At 41.1% G+C, this 25,837-nt stretch overlaps 3 protein-coding genes and 1 long non-coding RNA gene across 6 annotated transcripts; 2 read left to right on the forward strand and 2 right to left on the reverse strand.

Moving 5' to 3' along the window:
• The first annotated feature begins 335 nt into the window (after positions 1 to 335).
• On the forward strand, positions 336 to 5,043 carry tspan13a (tetraspanin 13a). The gene is made up of 6 exons (XM_086154354.1): positions 336 to 483; positions 1,311 to 1,478; positions 2,246 to 2,326; positions 2,853 to 2,969; positions 3,942 to 4,058; positions 4,157 to 5,043. Exons 1-6 carry the CDS (start codon positions 421 to 423, stop codon positions 4,229 to 4,231), a joined length of 621 nt encoding a protein of 206 aa, XP_086010480.1. The 5' UTR covers positions 336 to 420; the 3' UTR covers positions 4,232 to 5,043.
• Positions 5,044 to 6,887: 1,844 nt separating this feature from the next.
• LOC147230281 (uncharacterized) lies at positions 6,888 to 7,514 on the reverse strand. The gene is made up of 3 exons (XR_015106686.1): positions 7,394 to 7,514; positions 7,129 to 7,227; positions 6,888 to 7,025 (listed from the first exon to the last, which is right to left on the reverse strand). It is a non-coding gene; the product is annotated as an uncharacterized LOC147230281 (long non-coding RNA).
• A 120-nt stretch (positions 7,515 to 7,634) lies between these two features.
• Positions 7,635 to 22,431, reverse strand: bag6 (BCL2 associated athanogene 6). Of its 3 annotated transcripts, none has more exons than XM_086153580.1 (25): positions 22,315 to 22,431; positions 21,264 to 21,393; positions 21,052 to 21,169; positions 16,024 to 16,238; positions 15,747 to 15,818; positions 15,548 to 15,670; positions 15,249 to 15,442; positions 14,632 to 14,764; positions 14,120 to 14,320; positions 13,949 to 14,039; positions 13,420 to 13,470; positions 12,719 to 13,071; positions 12,564 to 12,636; positions 12,150 to 12,463; positions 11,527 to 11,782; positions 11,255 to 11,424; positions 11,043 to 11,096; positions 10,744 to 10,852; positions 10,336 to 10,460; positions 8,896 to 9,030; positions 8,731 to 8,787; positions 8,445 to 8,639; positions 8,176 to 8,283; positions 7,951 to 8,097; positions 7,635 to 7,882 (listed from the first exon to the last, which is right to left on the reverse strand). In XM_086153580.1, the coding sequence occupies exons 2-25, from the start codon at positions 21,342 to 21,344 to the stop codon at positions 7,787 to 7,789; spliced, it is 3,471 nt and encodes a 1,156-aa protein (XP_086009706.1). In that variant the 5' UTR covers positions 21,345 to 21,393; positions 22,315 to 22,431; the 3' UTR covers positions 7,635 to 7,786. The 3 variants fall into 3 exon arrangements, with proteins under 3 accessions (XP_086009706.1, XP_086009704.1, XP_086009705.1); XM_086153578.1 differs by having other exon boundaries at positions 13,817 to 14,039; XM_086153579.1 differs by having other exon boundaries at positions 13,817 to 14,039; positions 21,264 to 21,412; positions 22,315 to 22,406.
• A 9-nt stretch (positions 22,432 to 22,440) lies between these two features.
• On the forward strand, positions 22,441 to 23,976 carry glrx3 (glutaredoxin 3). The gene has a single exon (XM_086153581.1). It carries the CDS (start codon positions 22,474 to 22,476, stop codon positions 23,446 to 23,448), a length of 975 nt encoding a protein of 324 aa, XP_086009707.1. The 5' UTR covers positions 22,441 to 22,473; the 3' UTR covers positions 23,449 to 23,976.
• Positions 23,977 to 25,837: the final 1,861 nt, after the last annotated feature.

Consider the following 25,837-nt stretch of genomic DNA (forward strand, 5'->3'; position numbering starts at 1 on the left):
TGTGTGTCATCGATGTGGCCCTTTGATTGACGGGTGACGCTTCCGAGTTAAATCCCGCCTATTATCCATTGTCGCCCGTGATTGGCTGAATCCCCAACGCGACCTTCTGTACGAGTTTTTTTTTCTACACACATTGTTGTTGAAAGTTTTTTTAAGCTATAAATCGTTATGTGATGGACTCCCTACTTTTAGTCGACTGTCCCTATATAAAAACGTGATAAAAACAGACACAAATTCGACAGAAACTTGGTAATTGTGATGGTGGAAAAAGATTGGTCACGGTGGACCAATCAGCGCGCAGCTTCACTTGGCGGAAACACACCTGCTTCCTCACCAGCGGGGGAGACGCTCACTCGGACTCCTGGTTTTACGCCGGCCTGGTAAAAAGTAGTCAACCGTCGGACGGACCGCTGAGCTGCGATGGTTTGCGGCGGATTTTACTGCACCAAGAACTCCCTCTGCGCCCTCAACATACTTTATGTTGTAAGTAAGGTGTTTTGCTGCCGCACTGGCAGCAATACACCTTGTTGGCGCGTCTCTGTCGACTAGCCTCGACTTCGATTATCTCTAAACTGTAGCATTGAATGCGTCAGATATACGTTTTATTGTGTTCTTGTGACGCTTTTAATATTTTTGTGCGTAATGACACGCGTAGTTCTTATATTTTACATATGGGGTTACATATTTTTTCACTTACACACAAACTATTAAAATAATATGTACTCATATTTTTTTTTCATCATTAGTATTTTATCATTCATTCCTCGCTAGCTTTCTACGAGAACAAAAAAAAGAAACCAAAATTAAAAAAAAATCTCCCCTGAACCGAAAGATTGAAATAAATTTCATGTCAGTGCATGTAGTGTTATAGCAATTTATGCCATGTCTCGTGTGACAATATATCTACAATATATTTAATCCTTAGTGAATTAATGAAACTCTCAAGACTCAGGCCTTCAATCACTTTGTAATTATGTTCTTTAATTATTTATCCTCAGAATTAACAAACTGATTTACTCATGCTATGTTAATACCTGTTAGTTGATATTGTTAATTTTGATTAAAAAAATTCAATTTCTTTTCAAATGTAAAATGTGATATCCTATGATTAGCAGCTATACAATGCAAAATAGTTTTACATACTTGTCCTTTTTTAACAATGGACAGTCACGGTAAAAGGTGAAGTCATTTGTGTCATTTGGCTGGTTGAGCAATTGCAGGTTTGTGCCCGAAGCGGCGTTTAAAAAGGGACAATTTGTCTGTTATTCTTTGTCCTGGACACATCTGCAATGTTTGTTCTTCCCCGTCAGTTGGTGAGCCTGCTTCTGATCGGCGTGGCCGCCTGGGGGAAATGGTTTGGCCTGATATCAAGCATCCGATTGGTGGCGGGGGTCATCGCTGTCGGTATTTTCCTGTTTGTGGTGGCCTTTGTGGGGCTCTGTGCTGCCCTCAACCACCACCAGGTGCTGCTCTTTTTTGTATCCTTCCACTTGTCTTACCGGACAAATTTGGTTTATGAAGATGATTATGAAGTGAAGCATGTAGGAAGCTGAATGATCCGCCAGAGTCTGTTACTTATTCTGTTCATCTGATCAGGCGCAGTTGGCTTGACCTGTCACAGCGGTAATATTTACTAAGTGGGTGTAATGCACAAACTTGCGAATCGCAGTAGTTGGACTCATTACAGCAAATGACTTAAAGCACATTTTTTTTGTTTAGCCTGTATTTTTTTTTCTTTTTTTTTGGATAAGTACCCTATTTTTCATGATTAACCAATGATATGGTCTCCACTTACACAGCGTCTTGCAAAGCTACAAAGCAAGGCTCTAACCAGATCATCCAGAGCAACTTGGGTTTTCGTGTCGTGCTATTTGGCATATAGACTGGAGAAGCTAAGAATTGCACCACCCGCTAACCAATTGGAACTGCTCTCCCAACTGAGCCAGAGCCATTTCCTTTTCTTTTTCTTTTTCTTAAAACCAGGTTAGATTATATTTTGTTTGCAAAACGGTCAGGTTTCTTTATGGTCTACAGAACTTTAATATTTTTGCTGCTTCGAAAAATTTCAGATTCCATTTATTATGATCATCTCATGGATCGTAAGTTTTTTTGGCAAAGAATTTTATACCCCTTGCCTTTGGGACCCCTGTTTTACACCGGCATAGGCTATTTCGGAAAAGTGCAGCAAATCTGCTTGTTTCTTTTAGCTTTTCAGATAATTATCAAAGTTCCTGAACTGGTCCAGTACATGATCATCCTGTTCGTGGTGTTTGTCGTGCAGTTTTCAATCTCCTGCGCTTGTTTGGCACTAAATAAAAACCAACAGGTATGTTGACTTTGTCTTATCCAGCAATAAATGTGTATTTATTTGTATTCCGTACCATGAAGAAACACGTATATTGTAACTGGGTTGTGCATAGATCACGTAATTTCTGACTGAGACCATGTGATGTTTCATGTTTTTCTCTTTCTGCTACAAATCTGGCTTACTTCTTTAACATCATGAATTTGGTAAAGAGTTTTGGTGTTTTGTTCTTCATGTTTCTGATCTCACTATCAAAGCGAAAACAAAGTTTCATGTGTATGTACAAGAACTAAATGTCCAAGTTAGGTTTCACTTTCAAGGTTAGAGGGAGTCAAATGATAAATTAGGATGAGATGGATTGAAAGTCATCCTCATCAGGAAGGGAAGGCAATGATTTTATTAACGTCTTTACTGTGTCTAACTCATTTATCCCCACTTGATTATGACATTCATTCATATTTAAAAAAATTCAAGTTCTACTATATTGTTGCTTGTTGTGAACCCACACTGTGTCAGTTGCTTAGAATGTTTAAACTTTCCATCAAAGAATCAACTTCTGGAGGCAGGATGGGAAACTTCTGAGGCGACTCAGGCTGACATCGAGAAGACACTGAACTGCTGCGGCTTCTTTGACCCTGTCCTTTTAAATGGCACGTGCGCTGCTGTGAGTTGACAACCTGCTGTTTTTGTTTATTGCCGGCTTATGTTATCATCCAGCTTCTCAATCAACTAGTGATATATCACCTTTCAACTAAGAGATGAGCAGAAGTTGGAGGAGGTTTGGCCACCACTCAATTAGCTTACCAAGCTATATGAGAAATGAATGTCAGCTAAAATGTCAAAAATCTCACCCCCTTTAGATTTATCTTGAACTTATCTGCGCGGAGCCGGAGAGGCGCGCTCAGTTGTGCGCTCATCCTCACACATACTGAGATGAAGAAATGTGACGACGGTTTTGTTCTGAGACCAGGCACTGTGTCACCAAAAATCTGGGGGGAAACGTGGATCTTTTTTTCAGCTGCTCCATTCAGAAGACACCACAGTAAATAACCCTATTCTCTTCATCCTCCTCTGGCACACCAACTACCTTTATGTCATCTGTCACCATATCTAGAAGGGTCTTCCTCTAGGCCTGACACTTAGATAATCCTGGAAAAGAATTACATCACCTTTTTCAGAGAATTGGACAGGTAAACTGCAACTGTGAAACATCACGGTCCTGTTTATTAGACATGTCAGAATTTTTTTTTCCAAGAAAATTGACTGGTGGCCAATCCAAGGTGTACAATGGCAGCTGGGATGGGCTCCAGCAGCACTGAGTGTAGGATAAGCGGCAGACGATGGATGGATTTCTGCTATTTATGAATTCTTTTGTAGTGATAAGGGTCTTTCCACCCCTTATTTTAGGGGACCTTCCTGACTGCATGGCTTTGACTGTCAGACTCGGTTCTTGAGTGCATCGTTGCCAATCAGCTCAAAACAAATTGTGTTAAAATTGATCTCAATTTTTTTTTTTGTGGTTTTTTTTTTTTTTTTTTTTCCGTGTTCAAATCAAAGCAACACAAGCTGAGGCCAGCTGTCTGTGTGTCCCAGGAAGTTATTAGATGTTTCATTTTACACCTTTTTTTTTCTCCAGAGATGCTTCAACTCTGAACATGTGTCCTGTAACACATGTTCCAACATCATCCAGCCGTATGCAGGGCAGGTCCTTCGGCTCGTCGGTGGCATTGGACTCTTTTTCAGTTTCACAGAGGTCAGAAACACATGACAAAGAGAACAAAGCTGGTGTATGTGAAACCTGGCCTGAGTAAATCTTAAGTCATGTTTTTTTCTCCTTATCTTTACTTTCAGTTCCTGGGGGTTTGGCTGGCTCGCAGATACAGAAATATAAAAGATCCACAATTAAATCCTGGAGCCTTTCTATAGCAAACATTTGCTCAAATAAAATTGCAATCCCTTTTTTTTTTTCTTGAAATTGTAAATCCCGCCTGTTTGTACACGTTTTTAAGACTTGAACCTTGTCATTCTCGTTCTTAGCTAAGAATTATTGATCTTTTTCTGAGTGATTTGTTATTATATCTTGCTTTCCTTCCTATATCAGCTGCAGCATCTTAGATCACCATAAAAACGAATCTGCCAGAACCAATAACTCCAAAAAGCTCTTCGGAAGTACAATTATTTTCTGTAATTCATCAGCTCAACAATGAACACTGAATGTGCTCATTTGTTTGCTGCAGAGATGAGCTCATTGTTTCCCACTTTTAAGCTCAACTTAGTAAGGCGACACCTGAATATCTAGCTCATAGGATTCAGTCACCAGTGTGTTCAAATAGTTGATGTAGGCTTTGCAAATATCAGCAGTGGCTTTTTTCTGTTGAGTCAACAGCAAAAAGCTACTGCTAAAATGAATCATGGGTCAACAGCGATGACCCGATTCATTTTAGTGATCAAATTTTTGAAGAAATAGAAAACTTAGGTACAGCAACATCATTTACTCATTTAAATAGTAGTAAAAGTAGGTAAATGATATATATGTAATAATGATTACATCTATATTCATAAAATAGTGTGTCATTTTGTTCCAAAATGGAAAAAAAATAATACTAATAATAAAATGTTTCACAGATTGTGAAGTCTTTTAAATGAAATTCAATGAGTGTCTCTTGATAATTACTATTGGATAATTACTAAGGGATCTGGGGTAAAAGCAGCCCTCTCAAACACTTACCTTCAGCAAACACAGCATCCTGGATACATTCACCACTCCCAGACAAAACAATTAATGGCTGACCTCAGTTGTGTGTTTTTAGATAGCATAGAGTGGGCGTTAGATGAGTTAACAAGAGTAAGAGTTTAAAATAAAGCCCGTTGCAGCTTTACACACTGAAAAGATTATTATCAGATTGACTGTGCTATCATTAATATCTGTATTACCATAAATTATTGTCAGCCCAAATCAGATCTCACCGCATGACTAGATCAGAACTTGCGGCAACCTTCTCTTAAACTAAGCCAAGATACGTTTTTTGTTGTTTTTTTTTAAGGAAAAGTTTCATTAAAACTTCAGTTGTCTCATTCAACCATTTAGTACGCTAGATCCCAGGAGCATTTACAGTGTTCAGAGTTGCAGACACACGACAAACTCACACCCTTCCCCTAAACAGGACATCAACCAGGAAGTGCAGTGTGTACAGAAGTTGTCATGTGGTTCAGCCTGTTCATCTGCCCAGACATGTGAATACGATCTTTACGGTTAAATCATGGAATTAGAGATTATTCACTTTTGGGATAATTTTTCATAGTTAACCTCTTTCTGTATCAAGTGGGATGATTGCCATTATACTAAATGGCAAATGCAGCTGGTTGACACGGTCAATGGTTACAGTACAACATTTAAAGTGAAACTTGAATATTAGAGGAAAAATAATCTCCAAGAATATTGTATCAAACTGGCTCCACGTAAATTCAATTCAGATTGAAATGACATGTTATATTCCATGAGTGGGTGGTAAAGTATGGCCTCACAGTACGAAGGACCCTGGTTTAATACTTACACGGAGACGTTTTGTTGTGGAGTTTGCACGTTCTCCCCGAGTCAAAAAAACATGCAGAAGGTTAATACGAAAAATATTGGGAAAATTGCCCCAAATGAGTGAGTGAATGTTTTTTTGGTCTATGTATGCAGCCCTGCAATTGGCTGGTGACAAGTTCAGGGTTTACCCTGCCTCTTGCCTGATGACAGCTGGGACAGACTCCAGCAAGCCTGAGTGCAGGATAAGCGGCAGAAGGTGGATGCATATTCTAAGAGTACTATCCATTAAGTTAAAAACATTTTTACTGTTTAATGTTTAATTTTTGGACAGCCTGATTTATATGTGGATTCATCAGTATACTGAGATAAGTGTTTGAATATCCAACAAATTAAAATTCATTTAGTTTTTTTTGCCATAAAGTTAGACATAGTTGTCTCAAAATTTCCAAGAGGTCACCTAATATACTGAGTCAATTAAACACATGCATGACGACTATTACTAAGTAACGTTAATGCCAATGTTGAAAGAGAAAATTCAGAAAAATAATTCCTTGTAACAATGTTGATGTATGCAGTGGAAGGAAAGGAAACCAAGGCAGTGATCTGATTGTCGCTATCTACGCTACAGTAAGTAAAACAAATAGTTTAGCCAAGATAGTTAGCAAAATGTTAATTTTCTTTTGAACAATAATTGTTACTAAGGTTTGATCCTTTTCCCAGTTTGTTTAAAATACCATCAGTTTATTTTTTCTAATTTTCGTGCTTACCTCATAACTAATCATTTTATTTCCTGAAATAGATATGTATATATTACAAAAAAGTACAAATTATTTGAATAATTTGTTAAATGCAAATTGTCTTTAATGTAAAAGGTGACTGAAGTCGATAATCTCCTTGGTCTTGCTGATGGTCAGCAGGAAGTTATTGTTTCTGCACCACGTCACACAGAAGATCGGCCTCCTTCCTGTAATGGGTCTTGTCACCCTTGGTGATAACACCCACCAGAGCTGTCATTTGCAAACTTCACCATGCGATTGGTACTGTGAGTGGGTTTACAGTTGAGTCGGCAGGAGCAGGGGACTGAGCACGCAGCCCTGGAGAGCCCCTGTGCTGAGTGTAATGCTGCTTGAGATGTTGTTGCCGACTTGTAACGCTTGTGGCCTCTCACAGAGGAAGTCCAGCGGCCAGCTGCAGAGGGAGGTGTTAAGCCCCAGCTGTTGTAGTTTGGTTATAAACTGTTGCAGGATTATGGTGTTGAATGTTAGCTGAAGTTCAGGAATAGCATTCTCACATAAGTCTTTGGTGTGTAGGTGGATGAGGGGTGGGTGGAGAGCTGAGCAGATTGTGTCCTCTGTAGAGTATTTGGCCCAGTATGCAAACTGGTAAAGGTCTAGGGTAGGCGCGAGAATGGATTTGATATGTGCCATGACTAGTTCAAAGCATTTCATGATGATGGGAGTCAGTGCTGCGGGATGATAGTGTAACTGGATGATGCAGATATCTTTGGCACAGGTACAATGACCGTGGATTTGAAGCATGACGGAACAGCTACTTGCCTCATTGAGCTTTTAAAGATGTCCGTGAAGACATCCATAAGTTCCTCTGCACTCCTTCAGCATCCAAACAGGGATGTTGTCTGGGGCTGCTGCCTTGCTGGTGTCGATGGTAGGGTGTTCTGTTCACACTGGCAACAAACAGGCACAGGGTTTGGTTTTGGGTGGCCAGTTACATTGTCTCAAAAGTCAACTCTTGAGTGTGTGTGCGCACAATGCTTATTTGCTTTGACTAATACACAGACACATGTACTGTTTTTTAATCAAGTTTTACTGTACAATCATGAGAGGAAAGGAGACAGATTTAAAATGTGACTCAGTTAAATCAAGACAATAAATAAGACAGCATGGAAAGAAACTTCAAACTGGTAAGTGAAGATCAAGGTTATTAGATCTTTATTCATCTGAAGAGAAGGCTCTGTGAGAATCTGGGAACTGGTTGGGGTTGAAGTCAGGGTCATCCTTGACTCGCCGCTTCAGGTCTTTTTTCACCTAAGGCAAGACAAGATGTGTGAAAGAAAGAAGAGTTGGGTAGTTGGGGGATAAGGGGCGGTGAGTACCTGGTCTGCGTAAGCCTCTCTGATGTCATCGTTGTCCAGCTCCTGCTGCAGGTTCTCTCCTGATGTGACCGGTCTGACTCCAGCACTCCTTGCAGCTTGACTGACTGCCTCAGACAGTGACAGCAGGCTGCTACCCCCTTGTCCTGTCTGAAACACACACACACACAGTCAGGGATAGACACTTGTTTTGGAAAAACAGTGCGTTCTTGCCTTTTCAAACATTACCTTTCTGCGTTTAGCCGGCATACCCTGTAGGTATGCATCAGACAGCGGCGGCTGGGCCTTCATCTTCCTCTGGGCCATCATGTCACACCTAATGATAGGCACCCATTCCTGAAACAAAGGGAGGGAATCTGGTACCCCTTGGGTGCATAGCAGACACTTCACCTGATAGTGGCCTCTGCATTACTTCTAAACCCTCTGAATAATTTTTCAATATGTGAACATTTCAATTATATTTGCTGTAAGTTTTGTGTAGCATATGTGGTTCTCACGGGGGGAACGGCAGCTGCCCATGTATCTGACTCTCCATCACTTGGTGCCTCGGCTCCCATGGCCGCCGTATCTCCAACTAATGGGGCTGCTCCTCCTGAGGCTCCCAAGTCTCCTGGCAACACCCTGTTGTCATGTGACACAGACATGGCCTCCTCTGCTGTTGTCGCTGCAGCTGGTGACAATATGTCAGCAGCCTTTGAACAAGCAAAGGTGAATTGTGAGATGTCAAAATGACCTTTCCTCATGCCCTTCAAAATGTGTTGGGGGAAAAAAGTCATTACTTACTGTTGCACTTTGTGTGTCTTCTGGTTCTTGTGATCTGGTTGCAGATGCCTGATCTCTCTGAAGTTAAATGACAGTTAATCAATTTCAACAAACTGCATTCTGGCCAGCTAGACAGTCCATCAGAAAACCTAGGTCTTCAGTAAACTTGTATTTTGGAAACAATACCTGTGTGTAAACAATATAGTTTTGGATCTGCTCCTGTGTGATGGGGATATGCACCAGAATGAACTGCAGCCTCATTGTCATCATGCTGGTCATCCAGTTGACCAGACCAGGGTTGATGTCACTTGACATCCTTCGCTACAAATATGGACAACAGATTACTGTTACTCTTAGTTGTAACATATTAGTTTGATTGTTAGCATACATATTTCACAACCACTGCAGGAGGAGTACTCAACTTCTGTTTCCAGGGTTTCTGCGGGTATCAGCGAATCTAACTTAATGCTTCTTAATGTCCCTTTAAAAAAATGTAATGCCTATGTCCAACTGCAGATAGATTTACTTATAATAATGTCTATCATTTATATCTGGAATGGATTTCACAGTAGCAAACATGTACACATTTGATCTTCTGAGTAAAAATGGAACTAAAGAAGCACATGGTGAATTATTGGTGCGTATTTCATAGTTTGTTTCCTTTTTGCTCCAACTCTGTCTGAATGTTTCTCAGTAAAAGCATTTGTCCTTGTATTGCCTCCTCAGAGTATTTGACTTGGTGATCATTTGATTCATGAGTGCATAGCCGGCGTTGTTTTCAGCTTTCTCAGAAAGTCCATCCGCTTCATTTTGAAGGCCAGAGCAATTCTGTCAACACAGCCTTTTTCTTTATCAGTGCTTCCACCTAATCCTTCAATTCTTTTTTTTTTTTTTCTTTAAGTCCATGCATTGCAACCGCTCGCTTACTTTTCTATTCAAGGTACATCCTGTATTTTGTGCAGGCTGAGGCTACAGATGCCAATGGTTCTTTAGTGAGGGACACTGAGAACCCCTCAACATGCTCTGACCTGGTCGCAGACTAGTTTCAGGACCTCAGTTTGTTCACTTATGTTGCGGGTCTCCATTTCCCTGTGGAACGCTACTGTGGAAATCAACTCTTTTCCAAAGTGTATATAAATGTTTCCGAATGATATGATATAGGTTGCTTTTTCCACATGTAAAAGATTAAGCAATATCAGGGTCAGAAACATTGCCTGAAAAAGCCGAGACACCATCATTTGATGGATACGAGCGGTGTTGCACTGCAGTGTTCAGACACCAGAGCACCTCACTGCCGGTCGCTGGTCCTCCCGCCTGTTGCCGCACTGCTGGAAGCAGTCACTTGCGGTGGTGGTGGTCTGAGCAGCAGCAGCTGTTTTGCTGGCAATGGGAGCAGTTGCTTAGCTGGTCCCAGCAAAAAAAATCTGCCTCTAGTTATGAATTTAATGCTTTACAATGTTCTTTTTAGGCCTTAGGTTTTGCAAAATTTAACAAATTTTATTGTTTTTTTTAATGACCCTGGTACTGTTTCCTTGTAATTCAGTTTTTTAACATAGAGCCTAGTAAAGAATGTGTTCTGACATTGAGTAGGAAGATGTGAGGATAAAAGTAGTGACCGTTACATACTATTCGGTGGTTGATGACTGCAGTGAGAGCTGTCTGATCTCCTCTCAGGCAGTGCAGGTTGAGGGCAAGACACTCAAACAAAGCCTGGTTACAGAGTTGCAGCAGCCGCAGCCCAAATGATTCATCTGAAAAAGTAAGCAACAATACAATACATTATTGATTTAAAAAAAATGCTTTTCATAACAAGTTATCGCTATTGTAGTGACCTAATGTATTCTAAGGATCTGATGTGACCAAAAGCTTGCAGCTAAATGAAAATGTATCATCAGTTACAACATTTTCTACAAAGAATGAATAAATGACCACTGATTTAGGGAAAGCCCCAAGGCTGAAACTGTCACATGAATCAGATCCAAAACAAAAAAATAGGGATTAACCCATCACCGATATGGTTATAATAAAGTTTACCAGAGCAACGCAGAATATGGGTGGCGATGTGTGTCAGCTGCTGCCTGAAGAAGGACATGTTTGTTTGGGTGATGTCAACACCCTCCAGGACTGTGACTGAAGATTCTCTCTGTTACAGAAACACTCATTAAGTTATAAATTAATATTTAAAGTAGCTTTAACGGAAATGTCTAAGATTTATCACAGGAATGTATCTAAATCTGATAAGTTATTGCTGTGTCACTTTAACCCAGCTTATGTCACACAAAACAATCGATATCCTTGTTAAATTGCTCTTGGACTGAAAAGTGACAACTTACGAAACTCTCTGTGATATACTCCTCCAGCTCACTGACAATAGTATCAGCAGCAGCCTAAAGGTTAAGAACAGGACATAAGTATTTTTTTCCAACTCACTTATTCAGAATATTAAGCAATCAAGCCCCAAATAATTTGATAAACGGTGTGTTAGCACAACAATTAATTGATGCAAAACATTGAAAGGGAAAGCCTTAAACTGATTGGTACTGACAGAAATGTTCTCATCTGTGGGCTCTCTGCCATTGAGGTAGTTCTGGGTGAAGAACTGGGACAGTTGAGGTTGAATACGTCCCAGCGGCTGGTGCTGACCATGAAGCAGCATGACCAAGTCTGACATGGTGAAAGTCTGACAAACTAACATCAGGAGCTCTCCAAAGAACCCTAGAATAAGACATTAACAAATGCAAACAGTCATGCTGAATTTCTCCTGACTGCCTGACTTAAGCAGGTCTGTTGACACAAGCTACATAACTATTTGCTTACCAGTTGGGTCCTCAGGACTGACAAAGAGGTTGCTTGCATTTGAGAGCCTCTGCATGAATTGTGCAATGCTCTCTGTGTCACTCTGGGCCTGGCTCAGTGAACCCATCATCGTGCTCAGGACGCCACGGACAATGCCTGTGAACAGCTCCGGGTTAAGAGCTTCGGCTGCCCCAGGGGGATTAGGCACTGGGTTGGGCCCTGCAGCAGGAGCAGTACCAGAGGGTGGAGGCGGTGGAGAAAAGACAGGCTGCGAAGCCTACAAATGAAATGAAAAGAGGGCCTGAGGATTATTAATTTCAAAAAATATATATATATTGGTAGATACGCTCCATTCAGCAAACTTTATCTGAACATATGCTGCACCACATGGAGACGTTACATTAACATAGATGCTGCCATTGCTGTTTTGACTTAAAATTATGCCAAAAGCAGAACAGAGCAAGATTTTAATATTGTACAAGTCTATTTTACCAGCCTGATTAGCAATGTTGGTAGGTGAATAAAACCATAATGACATTTTATTAATTACAGTGCACCATCATTCTGGTAATCATGAGAAGGTATTTGGAAAATCTCTTAGGTGACACCAGTTGCCAAAAAGATAAATTCAATAAAAAATTGACCTGCTGTATGAAGTCTGTCACACCCTGGATGAAAGCTGGCATAGATGTGGTTACAACAGGAGCCCCACCAGCTGCCCCAAAGAGTGAACCAAGAAGCTGGTTAATTTCTGGATTCATCTCCTGTGACTGGGGCTCACTCGAGTTGGTCTCAGACTGAGTAGGTGGATTGGTGGGGTTTGCTGTAGGTGAGGGTATTGGGCCAGATGTGGAGAAGGAAAAGGACGAGCTTGAGGAGGCGGAGGAAGAAGTGGAGGTGGAAGAAAATGTGGATGTGGAAGAGGAACTGGATGAGGGGGATGTCACTGTTTGACCAGCTATAGGAAAAAAAGAGGTCATGGTTATCTTGAAAAGCAAAACAACAACAAACACATAGAACATGCAGAAGCATATGTCTGAATCTTCAGAGGAACTTACCCATTTGTCCTGGCAGGAGAAGCTGTCCAACTAGTCCACTAATCATCTGGTTGAGTGCAGCAGGGTTGAAACCCTATGAAGGAAATATTCCTCAAATTGTCAAGTAAACAAGTCAAACAAGAAATTGAAAATTAAAAAAAAAAAAACTTTCCCACCTGCCCCTGCGGCTGTCCAGACATGGCAGCCCTCACATTTATGGTGGTTCCCCTGTTGCTGAAAGCTGGAGGGGGCATGTTTGGTGCAAATGAAGGCCGTGTGAACACAACCCTGGTCTGAGGTGGGGGGCCAGTATGAGGAGCAGGTGGTGGTGCAGTCGGAGTGGTTGTTGGTGTATTGGGGCCTGTGGTGGTGGTTGAGGAGTTGTCTCTCAAGGTATAGCCAGGGGTGGTGGACTGTGGTGGCCCTGCTTGGCTGGTGGCAGCAGCAGTAGCAGCACTAGTAGCTACTGCAGAGGCATACTGACTGATTTGTTGCATAAGATTTCGCATAAAATCAGGCGGGAGGGCACCTGGGTGGGCATTAATGAGAACAGTTGAATTCAGACTGTTTCAAAAGAACAGATCTAATAGCATTATCAAAACAAATGGGCCTGTCCTGTTACTTGTGAATTATGAAACACTGAAGAGAGTTCACCGTAAAAGCCAAAAACACCTTAAAGATACTACCATCACATGCACTTTTATGTGGTAATTTAGCTCTGCTCTCAATAACTAAAGTAAGGACAAAATGAAATCACCTTGTCAACACCATAACTCTGCAACTGCAAGTTTAATAAGACCTCAAATCATAGGATTTTACACAACAGGAATATGTTAGTAGATTTAAATCATGATCAATTTCATTAATGTTACTGTACCTGGTTGTCCTGGCATTTGCTGACCAGCTGCAGTAGCTGTTGCACCTGGTCCTGTGTGCACATGACCAATACAACCCATAAAAGAAAATTCCCTTGCAGAAGTCATAGGCACAAAAGAACCTCTTAGCAGAATAATTATTCATTATAATTGAGAAGTTGCAAGGTTACAAAGTTATTTTGAATTATTTAGTGAACAGAGAATCTGCCATACAAGCCTGTTAATCTAATAGTCAACGTAAATTTTTTGCAATCATACTAAGTCTAGCTAGGTGGTAACAGTACATGGTGGTTGAAGTGTGTGCGTGTGTGGAAAATTTCCATGCAACTTTTCCCAGCACTTTTGACAAACCAATATCAAGTTGAGCATTCAATCAGTGGCAGGAAGGGGACAACACACCGTCCGCGTTCATCTGCATCATGACCACCGGTACTGCCTGGTGGCTGATCCTGATGACCCGGTGGCCAGCCTGTCCCTGTCCAGCCTGCTGATTGGACGGGGAAGTCAGTGGGGGGGAGGTCTGATCCTGACCTGCCTGCTCTGACTGGGTGGCCGGCTGGGTTGGGGATGGCTGTCCTTCCGTGCCGTTGGATGAAACAGTCATAGCGGCACCTAAGTTCATCTGTGGGTAAAGATCAGTTAGCTTTGCTTGGTCAAAAGTTAAACATTAAATAATTCAAAATAATAATCTTAGTTACTGACTTGCACTGGAATGTGGTGGTGCATGGCTCCAGGCAGAGTGACGGGTGTGGCATAGTGAGAAAATGGCCTGACAACATGTAGGTGTCGTGGCACAGGGCTCATCAGATTCAGTCGCAGGTCACTGAGGGCCACGAGAGCGTTGCCAAGAAGACGAAGACACTCACATGTAAGGTTGAGTGTACGCTGGTCCTCCTCTCTCTCCTATGGGAGAGGAAAAAAAAAAACATGGGGGAATATTTTGAAGTCAAAACTGTTTAGTCATTCGAGGCGAAAAACAGAATGTGAAAAAGAACGGTTTGAGGGTATTATTTAAAAAGTGTACATTCTTAGACAATTAAAATACAACGACAAATGTTAAAGGTATGATCTTGAAAAAACAGGCACTCCTCCAAATAATTTGTGTTTGATTGGACCACAAAATAGTGTCCTGCTAGGACAACCACTTCAGGTGTAAACCAAGGTAATGAAAATTAAGGAAAATTAATTTTCAGTATTCAGAATTCAAAACATACTGTATTATTGTTGTATTCTGCCAAAGTGGCTGTCTCAAGAATGGTGTGAGTTCTCTGGATGAAGGGCTGCAGCCTCTCCTCCACCCTCCGGAGCTCAGACAACATCTCTGCCAGCTCAGCCGGACTTGGATGACTAATGGGAGAGAAAAATATACAGAATTCAAAAACTGCAAAGCTGGCAATTATTATCTACATTACCATAATTTCCAGACTACTGAGCGCACCGCAATATAAGCCGCACCGGCTAGCGGATCACTATCTTGGGCTTCCTCCTGCGCACAAAGACGTCAAAGTCATCTTCTTTGGTGTTGAAGTTGAACGGCCTCAGAATTTCCCGGTCATTTCATCGGATGTGTCGAGAATAAATGTTTTAGCGGTGTGAAAAAAATCCCCCCCAAAAAAATCTGTATATTAGCCCCATCATTGTTTAAGCAGTAGTGTTCAAAACGTGTGAAAAAGGTCGCTGCTAATCCTCTTTACAGTACCTTATATGCTTCAAAATCTGTAATATTGTATAAATCCTAAATATCGGTTTGATGATCATATAAATTCATCATTCAAAATATCTTGGCTAGTTTGAGTCCACAGTTTCTGAAGCCCGGGTTGCTAAGGCTTACTTGGGTCCAGGTTGTGGTGTTGGTCCCTCAGATGGTGCAGAAGATGTTGGTGGAGGTGGGGGCGATGTTGAAGGAGGAGAAGTGTCCATGGGCTGAGCAGAGGGAGAAGGGGTGGAGGTGGTTGATGAAGATGAAGGGGGAGGTGGAGCTGCGGCAGCACTAGTCTCTGTTTGTAATGAGTCACTTGGATGACCCTAAAAACAGGCAAATCGGGAAAAGGTTGACATGTCTCTTAAAATACAGATAAAGTGGCAATTGCTCCAAAGATCTGCTCCAAAAGGCAAGGATTAAAACTTCACCTCCATTCTTTGGATGACATCACTGATGTCCCGCAGCATGTTCTCAGCGAGCACTAGCCTGAGACGGGGCTCACTCTGCACTGGCTGGTCCATATCAATGTGTACATTCACAGAGCCATTGCTCTGAAATAAAAATGATAACAATTAGCATGAGACAGTATTCCAAGGGGCCCCACTGCTAAAAAAGCTGTAGTCTTACACCAGTGCTAGTTGTGACTCTGGCATTCCTGGCACCATCTCCCATGCTGGACACCATCTGCTGAACTGACATCTGACCAAGATCAAAGAGAGAACGTATTAACTAAGAAAGGGTTCCATGAGCCATGAAAGCATTTATAGGTACTAGGGACACAAAAATATAACCATATGGCATTTATAAGGATCGATCTGGCAAACAGATATGGAATCTTTAACAAATAAGAATAACTGGTTTAAAGAAGTCAAAAGTTGATTGTTAAGTCAAATGTCAAAAATACCTGTATCTGTTGGGGGTCCATAATGTTGACGGGGAGGTTGAAGGTGCCAAGCATGACGTAGCTGTTGGCATTGCGATCATGTGGAGGCACTTGTGATGTTCCTTGGGTGGCAGCGGAGGCCCCGTTATCAGCTGGGCTCCCCGCTGACCCTGAACCAGGGTGAGAAGGTGGAGGGGGTGCTCGCTCCACTAGATGGATCACTTTGTCACCCACATCTGTACGAACCAGAACAAGGAAATGATAAGAAGCTGTAGGTCATCAAATTATGACCAATTATAGTACAAGTAGGGGGAAAAAAAAGAAGTCTCTGAACTAAAGCTTATACAAGAGTACTATGATAGAATTAATTCTGATTGTGTTCGTAAAGGCAGAATATGGGAACTAGATTTTTAAGTTCATAAATAAAACATAAATAAAAAAAGTTGATTTCTGTACTTCAAAATGCAAAATTCAATTCAGAGATCTATTCAAAGAAAAAGGCACCTAGTCAAGAATTTAATTTTGATAATTCTGGCCTACATGTGATGAAAACCCAAGATTCAGTGTATCAAAATGTTATTATTGTACAAGACTGATAAAATGTATAATTTATAAATAGAGACCTTAGCCTGCTGAAAAATATGCCCATGTACTATACATGCACTCAATACCTAGGGTCTCCTTTTGCATTAACTACTGCATCAATGCAGCTGGGCATAGAGGCAATCAGCCTGTTGCATTGCTACTGCATTTTAGAACACCCAGGTCGGTTTGATAGTGGTCTTCAGCTCATCGGTATTGTTGGGTCTTATGTCCCATCTTCCTCCGGACAGTACCCGATATGTTAGGTAAGTTTGCTGGCCAAGCAAGCATGACAAGATCATGGGCATTATACCAGCTATTGGTAGTTTTTGGCAGTGTGGATAAGTGCCAAGTCCCGCTGGAAAGTAATCAGTGACTATAAAGTATGTCAGCAGAGGGGAGCATGCACTCTGAAATGTCCTCGTTGCTGGCTGCACTGACTTTGAACTTGATGATTCACAATGTACCAACTCCAGCAACTGACCGCTTTGAAAATCAGCAGAGTTTGGAAACATCACACTGGACTTCAGGCTACATGGCATTCTATGCCCTGACATATCCAGATTCCAAGAACTTGATTTTCAAATTAAATGCTGAAGTTATTTTCATCTGAAAAGAGGATTTTGAGTAACAGTCCAGTCCTTTATCTCCTTTGCCAAGGTAAGATGTCTCTGAGGTCTCCTGTTCAGGAGTGTCTTTAACCAAGAAATGCAACAGCCATAGCCTGTGTCCTGGAAATGTTTTTTTTTTTTTAATTTGAACACACAGACAACAACTTTATTTGTCCCATGGGGGCAATTACTAGTGTGGTGATACTTGAAACACTGACTGAATCTCCCGTTTTTTTGCCTTTTTAAAAAAACAATTTTCTTCTGCTTAACATGCTTGGATACAGCATTCTGAAGAGCAAGTTTCTTTGCCAATGACATTTTATGTCTTATCTTCCTTGTGGACAGTGTCAGACTGCCCTCTGGACAACTGTCAAGTCAGCAGTTTTCCCCATGATGTGTGGCATACTGGACCAGAGGGAGACCCTCTAAAAGCTCATAAAATCTTTGCAGTTATAGTAGCTGGCAAAAGTATTCACACCCTTTGACCTTATACACATTACAACCAAACATTTGTTATCGTGAATTTATTTGATAGACCAACACATAGTAGAAAATAACTTTGTGTGGTGGAAGTAAATAATACATGGCTTTCCTTTTTTTTTAATTAAAAAACTGAAAAGGTGTGGTGTGTAAAAGTATTAGACCCCTTTAGTCAAAATTCTGTTGAAACAGATTTCATTCAGTTACAGACGCATATTTACCAGCTTCACACCCAGAATGAAAGGAAAGGTGTGGAAGACAGTGGTGAGACCAGTGATGCTGTATGGCCTAACAGTTACCATGACAAAAAGATAGGAGGCAGAGCTAGAGGTCATAGAGATGGAGATGCCAAGGTTCTCTCTGAAGGTGACCAGGATGGATTGGATCAGGAATGAGTGTATCAGAGGAACAGCACGTTAGATGTTTTGAAGAGATGGTAGTGAAGCCAGACTGAGATGGAAGCCAGACAGTCATGTAGAGAGGAGGGATGAATCAGAGCTGCCAGACAGGTGGTCTCGAGGAAGACCAAAGAGAAGATTTATGGATGTACTGAGAGGATATGAAGGTAGTTGGTGTGAGAGAGGAGGATACAGAGAATACGGTTAGATGGAGAATGTTGTTTCCCTGTGGCGACCCCTGAAGGGAAAGGCCAAAAGAAGATGATTTTTTTGCACATTTAAAGAATGATATTGCCAATTCTTCTCTGCAAAATAACTTAGGCAGTTCAGATAGAGGATCTGAACAGCAACTTAATTTGTCATAGATTCTCAACTGGGTTAGGTCCACACCTCAACTGGGCCAGTCCAATATAAATATGCTTTGATCCAAATCATTCCCATTATATTTCAGGCTGAACATTTACTGCCATTCTCCTGCTGGAAAATGAACCTGCATCCCAGTCTTAAGTCTTGTGGAGACTAACAACTTCAGAGACTGCTCTGTTATTGTCACAATCCCTTTTCCCCATCAACTCTGACCAGTTTCCTGTTCTTGCTGAAGAAAAACATCACCACAGCACGATGCTGCTGCCACCACCAGGTTTCCCATTGGGGATGGATTATGAGAAGAGATGCCATTTTAGTTTTCTGCCACACAAAAACCTTTTGCATTGGGCCAAAATTTTCAACTTGGTATCATCTGTCCAGAGCAGCTTCTTTCCACATGGTTATCTTGTCCCCCACATGTCAAACTTCTTATGGTTTTCTTTTTGCCACAAAGGTCAGATTGTAGAGTGCAAAACTAATGGGTTCTGTCACTTGAACTTTGGATCTCTGACACTTCAGTAACTTTGGGCCTGTTGGTTGCTTCAATGAGCAATGTTCTCCATTATCAGTTTAGGTAGACAGCAATACATAGGTTTGTAAGGCTTTACATTTTTGGACGGATGGATGGATCATACAGTGCTCCATAAGATGTTCCTATGTATTATTTTTAATGACTTAACCCTGCCTTTTACTCAACAAAATGTTCTAACCAATTGGGTGTGCTCCTTGCACTATATGATGCCCTTTGTTTACTATAGTTCTCAAACAAACCATTGAGGCCTTCACAAAACAGCTATAGCGATACAGAGATTAGATTACACATTTTTCAAACTGTTACTTTTGAAGAAAAAAAATGTAGGAGTATCACAGTAAAAGGGACTTAATACTTTTGCTTAACCACACTAAATTTTAAACCCACCTTGCATTTTCCTTCCACTTCACAATCATGAGCCACTTTGTGTTGGTCTATCGCAGGCATCACCAAAAGGCGGACCTTGGTCCAGTCCAATTGATGCTTCTGTCCAGACCCATGACCAGTCTGATAAATTCATGAAAATGGATCATTTTCATGGAGCATGGAGCATTTTGGACAGTTGCGGCTTTGGACAGAAGGAGCTGAAACTCCAGTTAATACGACAGTTGTGTCACTCAGGAGCCAATCAAATGGTTTGTTTATCATGCATGACCAGTGCAACAGTACAAGAAGAGACCACAATGAAAGTATGGCTTGCTCCACAAAAAGGAAGGTTGACATGGAAAACAGCTGTTTAAGACAAATAGAGAAATGTTTGTTGATTCTTCCAGAAGACAGTTCAAAAACAATTTTCCTCATATGCTTGAAAACCATACCATAAATTAACAGTGGCAACAGACACGCCCCAACAAAAAGCATAAAAACTGCCACTTTTTATTAATTTTTTTCCGAAGATGTTGAAAAATGACTAATTCAATAGGAAAAAGGGTTAAAGTTGCACATTTTAAAATGTATTTTACCCCTAGGTTCCTGTTTTCCTTCCTCTGCCATAAAGGCCTTAAAAGCATTTTCCTGGGATGGAACTACTTTCATTTATGGTAAAAGAGCTAGTTGTTTACATACAAGTTCACTCTGTTAAGTTTTCTGCATTAAAAATTGACAGATATTGTTGAAACCATAGGAAAATGTGGACATAGGATAGGCCGACTATAAGATACAAGCAGGACTTTGGTTTGTACCTTTTACTTGTAGGAAATTTAGTAACTAGACCTCAGTGACCTAACTGAATACCCCTGTTCAATCACATTTAATCCATCCATCCATCTTCTACCGCTTATCCTGCACTCAAGGTCACAGGGGATGCTGGAGCTTATCCCAGTCGTCATCGAGCGAGAGGCGGGGTACACCCTTGAGTGGTCACCACTTAAAAGAAAACATTCACTCACTCACTCATTTGGGGCAATTTTCCCCAATCAACCCATTTTTGGACTGTGGGAGGAGACCGGAGGACCCGGCGAAAACCTTCGCAGACATGGGGAGAACATACAAATTTACAAACTCCATACAGAAAGGTCCTCTTGTCGGAATCGAACCAGGATCCTTTGTGCTATGAGGCTTGCAGTTTAACTTGGCAATGTCGAAAAATTCAATGGGTGTGAATACCTTGGGAGGCCCCTGTCAATGTTTTGAGCTTAGCTGCAGACCATAAGACACCATGAGTCCAATATTGAACTCTAAGTATATGGGACACTGAATTAAGAGTTTTCATTAGTAGTAAGCCATGATCAAAATTAAAACACATAAAATATTGCTGCATGTAATGAGTAGCTTTTTTTGAATGGAATTGAATTAACTTTCCTATGGTATCCTAAATTTATTGACATGACACTGTATGCGTTGTAGAGAGAAGAAACTGTTGTTCAGAAAGGGCCTTCCTGTGCATTAGGGTGCCTCAGTGACAATTAAGTAATTGTTTAATTTTTATGTTTATTCAGCAATTCCTTTAAATCATACATAATTACTCAAAAAGAAAAAAAGAAAAAAAACACGTCATGCCTTTACATATCAATGACGATCTTCTGTTCAAATCCAAATAAGTTAACTGATTCAACACTTGTTCGAATCACCCATTACTTACTGTAGTCTGCCAGAGTCCTTTCATCCTGTAAAACTCTGCCCTGGTAGATCAGTCTCTGTTTGTCCACAGGGATGCCCACTGAAGGTGCAATATGCTCCTTGAACTCTCTAACTGTTAGCTGCATAAAACATATTAGGCATGTAAAGAACAATACTGATAGGTGGATGAAATTCAATAGTGAACACCAAGGGATTCTTTGCTGAGCAGTTTACCTGTGCGCTCACAGTGTAGGTTCTGCTTTGAGAGTCCAATGTTTTCACAGTCACCTCTATGTCTGCAGACTGTTCCTCCATAGTGGAATTGTATCATAAAGCAAGTGTTCCTGAATTGAAAGCCCACGGCCTATGCGATAAGCAGAGAACTATATTAAAAACGCAAAAACAAAAGTACAATGAATAACTGTATCCACACTCAGCTCCAAGACATACCAATATTTGAAGATAAATGTGTCTGAGGTAGATTGTCCACTGCAGTACATTTTATTGCAGTGGAAGGTACAATTGACATGTAAAGAGTGGCAAACAAATCTAAAACATGTATTAACAGCCAGTTAAAAACAATTCTAATTTCTATTGTTGGATAAATTATTGGAAAATAAAATGTAATAACTTATTGTTTCCTAAAGGTGTTAAGACTTTCCTGATACACAACTGCAAACAGGAGAAAGATGACCATGACAGGAGTTAAAGTTTTGAACCCTAGCAATTTGTAAGACTTAATGGCTCCGGATGTTTTCATCTTAAAAACGTCAATATCACGGGTAACGCTACACGGTAAAATAGGTCAAATGCAAGTTATTGGTGATCTGACTGGGGAAGCGCGGAGATCACATTCAGCAACACTAACTGAAACAACACGCAGATAAGAAACGGATAGTTGTCATATTTACTGATGCGTCAGTCAAGTAAGTTTGCATACTCGTGTAAATACTATCATTAAGTCGCACTACTGTATCGGTAGATTAGACAGACGTTAGCGACGTTGAACTATCGACATTTGAGACTCAACAGCACAGACTTTAAAAAAAAAAAAAACGAGAATATTACAACAAAACACGCAATATCGCTACTGCTAATGTTACTTAGCAATTCGAAGGCCGGTACTCACAAACGGCTCTTTCGCAGGCGCTAATGCTAGCGCTAGCTACAACTTGAGAAGACACACTAAAACCGGGTGTAACTTTGACCAGCTACCGCCAAATAATCACGAGACCAATAATATAGAGCATTTCGTCACGCTATTTGGTATTGTTTGCACCCTTACCTGAAGAGCAACACCCGTTTTCTGTTTCTCTTGAGTATACAGCTGTTCCTTATCATCAGATAATCAGTGACTTCCGGCTAGCACCTCTGGTACTTGCGAGAAGCAACCAGAACGGAGGATATGACGTAACGGAGTAACGTCAGTGACGGCCATCACAAAATGGCGAACATCCGCGAAGCAGCAACTCAGTCACAGTTTGAAGAAATCCTCGCCGTGGCTGGAAAATGCCTGACCGTGGTACATTTCCAGGCGGCTTGGGCGCCACAATGCGGCATCATGAACGAAGCAATGGCTGAACTTGCCAAGGAACATGCGAACGTCACGTTTGTGAAGCTGGAAGCGGAAGCGGTGCCGGAGGTCTCACAGAAGTACGAGATCGCGTCGGTGCCCACGTTCATTTTCTTCAAGGGAGGTGAGAAAGTGGACCGGCTAGACGGGGCCCACGCTCCCGAACTCACCAAGAAGGTGCAGCGGTTGGCGGTGAGCGGAAGTGCGGGCGGGACCGGGGAAAGTTCCCCCACCGACCTGAACCAGCGGTTGAACAAGCTGATCAACGCGGCGCCGTGCATGCTCTTCATGAAGGGTTCACCGCAGGAGCCCCGCTGCGGCTTCAGCAGGCAGATCGTGGCCCTCCTGAAGGAGCACAGCATTCAGTTCAGCAGCTTTGACATATTGTCCGACGAGGAAGTACGCCAGGGGCTGAAGACGTACTCCAACTGGCCCACCTATCCTCAGCTATACGCGAATGGCGAATTGGTGGGAGGATTGGACATTGTGAAGGAGCTTGCTGAGACAGGGGAGCTGGAGAACACCTGCCCGAAGGCCGTCACCTTAGAGCACCGGCTGAAGACCCTCGTCAACAAGAGCCCAGTCATGCTTTTCTTGAAGGGCAATAAAGAGGAAGTGAAATGTGGCTTTAGCAGGCAGATTGTGGGGATTTTGAATGGCACTGGAGTGGATTATGACACCTTCGATATCCTCCAGGACGAAGAAGTGCGTCAGGGTCTCAAGACTTACTCAAACTGGCCCACCTACCCCCAGCTGTATGTAAAGGGGGAACTGATCGGCGGTTTGGACATAGTCAAAGAGATGCAAGAAAGTGGCGACCTGGGATCAATACTGAAGGGGGAGTAGCAGGTTGGAAGGTCAAGCGTTTTTTCACATGCCAAGTATTCTTTGATACAGAATTAGCTGATCAAAAGGCCAAATTATATACTCCTGAGTCACAGATGGGGCCTGGGCGTAGTCACTTTCAATTTGAGTACAAGACAAAGAGACCGAAAGTTAAAAATGCACTTGAGTTTTTAATGGAATTACAGTAGTAATTCCATTTGTAAATTGAGACTTAACTAATCTGCAAGTTAAGTAATTCTTCTCTGACTGACAGCTTGTTGATGTAGGATGTGTATCAGGGAGACAGAAGAAACCTAATGCTCGTAATAACTCGGGTCTCTACAGGTTTTATGGGGCCGTTCAGTATTATCATTCAAAATGATAAACATGTATTTGATTTGTTTTCTACATCCACATGCTTGCACTGCGTATCATTCTGTCCAGCTCTTACGTCACTTTTAAAAAGAGGTTTGGGTTCAATGCTAAATATAGAAAGAATTAACTCACTGATACTTGGTCCATCAATAAAACCAGTGTGAAACATAAAAATGTTTTGTTTCATTTTTTTTCCATCTAAAATTATCAATATGGATTGTAATGCTGGGTGTTAGGGATATTTTATTACCTTAAACATACATTTGTAATAATTCACTATTCACCAAGGTACATATGTCAAAGTCAAGGCCCGCGGGCTGGATCTGGCCCTTGAGCAAATTATATCTGTCCCTTGGCGTGAAATTGAATTATTAGAACCGGCCCGCAAACCGCAGCCGCCTGCTTGTGTTTTGTCCGCACCAATACTACATTTCCCACAATGCAACGGCATCCCGCGCACTCACTGCAGCGCAGCGAGCGGACTTCGGTTTCATTCTTAGTCAGCAGTCAGAGCAAATGTCAGCCACCTCCTCCCCAAAAATGGCTAAACGGAAGGTTGACGCAGAGAGCAGGGGATTTTAAGGCAGGTGGGAGGCAGAGTACTTGTTCACGGAGGTAAAAGGCAAAACTTTGTGTCTTTTATGACGAGAAAGTTTGGCTGCAGATGCGGATAGAAAACTTGAGCCACTTTCCCACCATGAAAGAGAAGCTCTCTACCGCTGTGTTCCCGAGTGCACAGTTTGCCTTCTTAGTGATGAGCACCTTCACTCAATGCTTAGGATTTCCTCATCTCAGAGCCTGACCCTGAATATTGATGAACTTGTACAAAAGATGAGACACCACCAAGTATCAGGCCCAGCCTCAGACAAGTGATCATCACAGAGCATGAACGTATTTTTAGTTTTTAATTCAGTTACATTTTAACATTTGCTTCTACAAGACGTGATTTTTCTTTGAAGACAGTATTGTTTTGTCTTTGTGCCGTAGATTTTTGTATTTTAATTTATTGTATTTATTTATATTTTTCAATTAATGGATTTATTTTTCAGTTAATGGACTAATTGCAGATAGGAGTCATCAGAAAGAATACAACTGATTTGATTTATTTATTTTTATTTTCTCATTTTACTATTTGAAAGCAGTAATTGATATGATCATAGAGCAGCACAGTATTGCATTTTCAGTTTCTAATGCATGCAGTTTCATTCATGCATTTAGGTCTTGGTTCAATAGGCTATGTTCAGTCAGCTCAGTTAAATAAACACTGAATTAGTCCGGCCCTCGGTTTGTAACAAATTTGTTTTTTTGGCCCTCCGTGTATTTGACTCTGACACCCCTGCATTAAGGTTTTTCTTTTCAACCGTAAAACTTGATTATTGTCAAACATTGGGAAATCCCATCGATTTTTCAATTACCTAAAGTAAACAATGGTAGAAAAGTTCAATAATAAAAGGAAAACTACTGATGAATTTCATGTTAAAATTATATTTACTCAAACTAATATAATGATCTACTATTAGGAAAATGGGAGTGAGATTTTTTTTCCCCAAAAAACATAGATGGTTAAATATATCATGCTTTCAAGAATAGACTGTTACCCGAAGGATTGATGACAGCGCCTTGCAACTGCATCAACATTTTCTGTTGTATTAAAAGAGAATTCCTGGCCATACTGAAAAAGCTGGGGTATTTTTTCCCCCTGACAGCCTTCATAGATGATTAACCATATGACTATTTATTTATTTCTCAACAGTTAGGAACTTGAATTCAGGTGAGCATTGTACATAAAGAAATGTCACTTGGCGAGAAAATGTTTTGGACTGAGCTTGTTGTCAACATCTTGTGTTCTCAATGTCAAATCATATTTTAAGTAAGGAAAAGAACAATGGACAAATATCATGAAAATCAGCATAAAAAAAAAATTAAAAACTGCTAAGACTAAAACATAATGGAATATTTACAGTAAAATATAAATTACAGAACAAACTTTAATACGTTTTTCATACAACCTCAAAATCGCTTGCAAGATGTGGGA

Source organism: Fistularia commersonii, chromosome 10 (genome assembly GCF_037954325.1).
Source record: "Fistularia commersonii isolate RoL2024-O1a breed Wild chromosome 10, RoL_Fcom_v1.0, whole genome shotgun sequence".
Classification (NCBI taxonomy): Eukaryota; Metazoa; Chordata; class Actinopteri; order Syngnathiformes; family Fistulariidae; genus Fistularia; species Fistularia commersonii.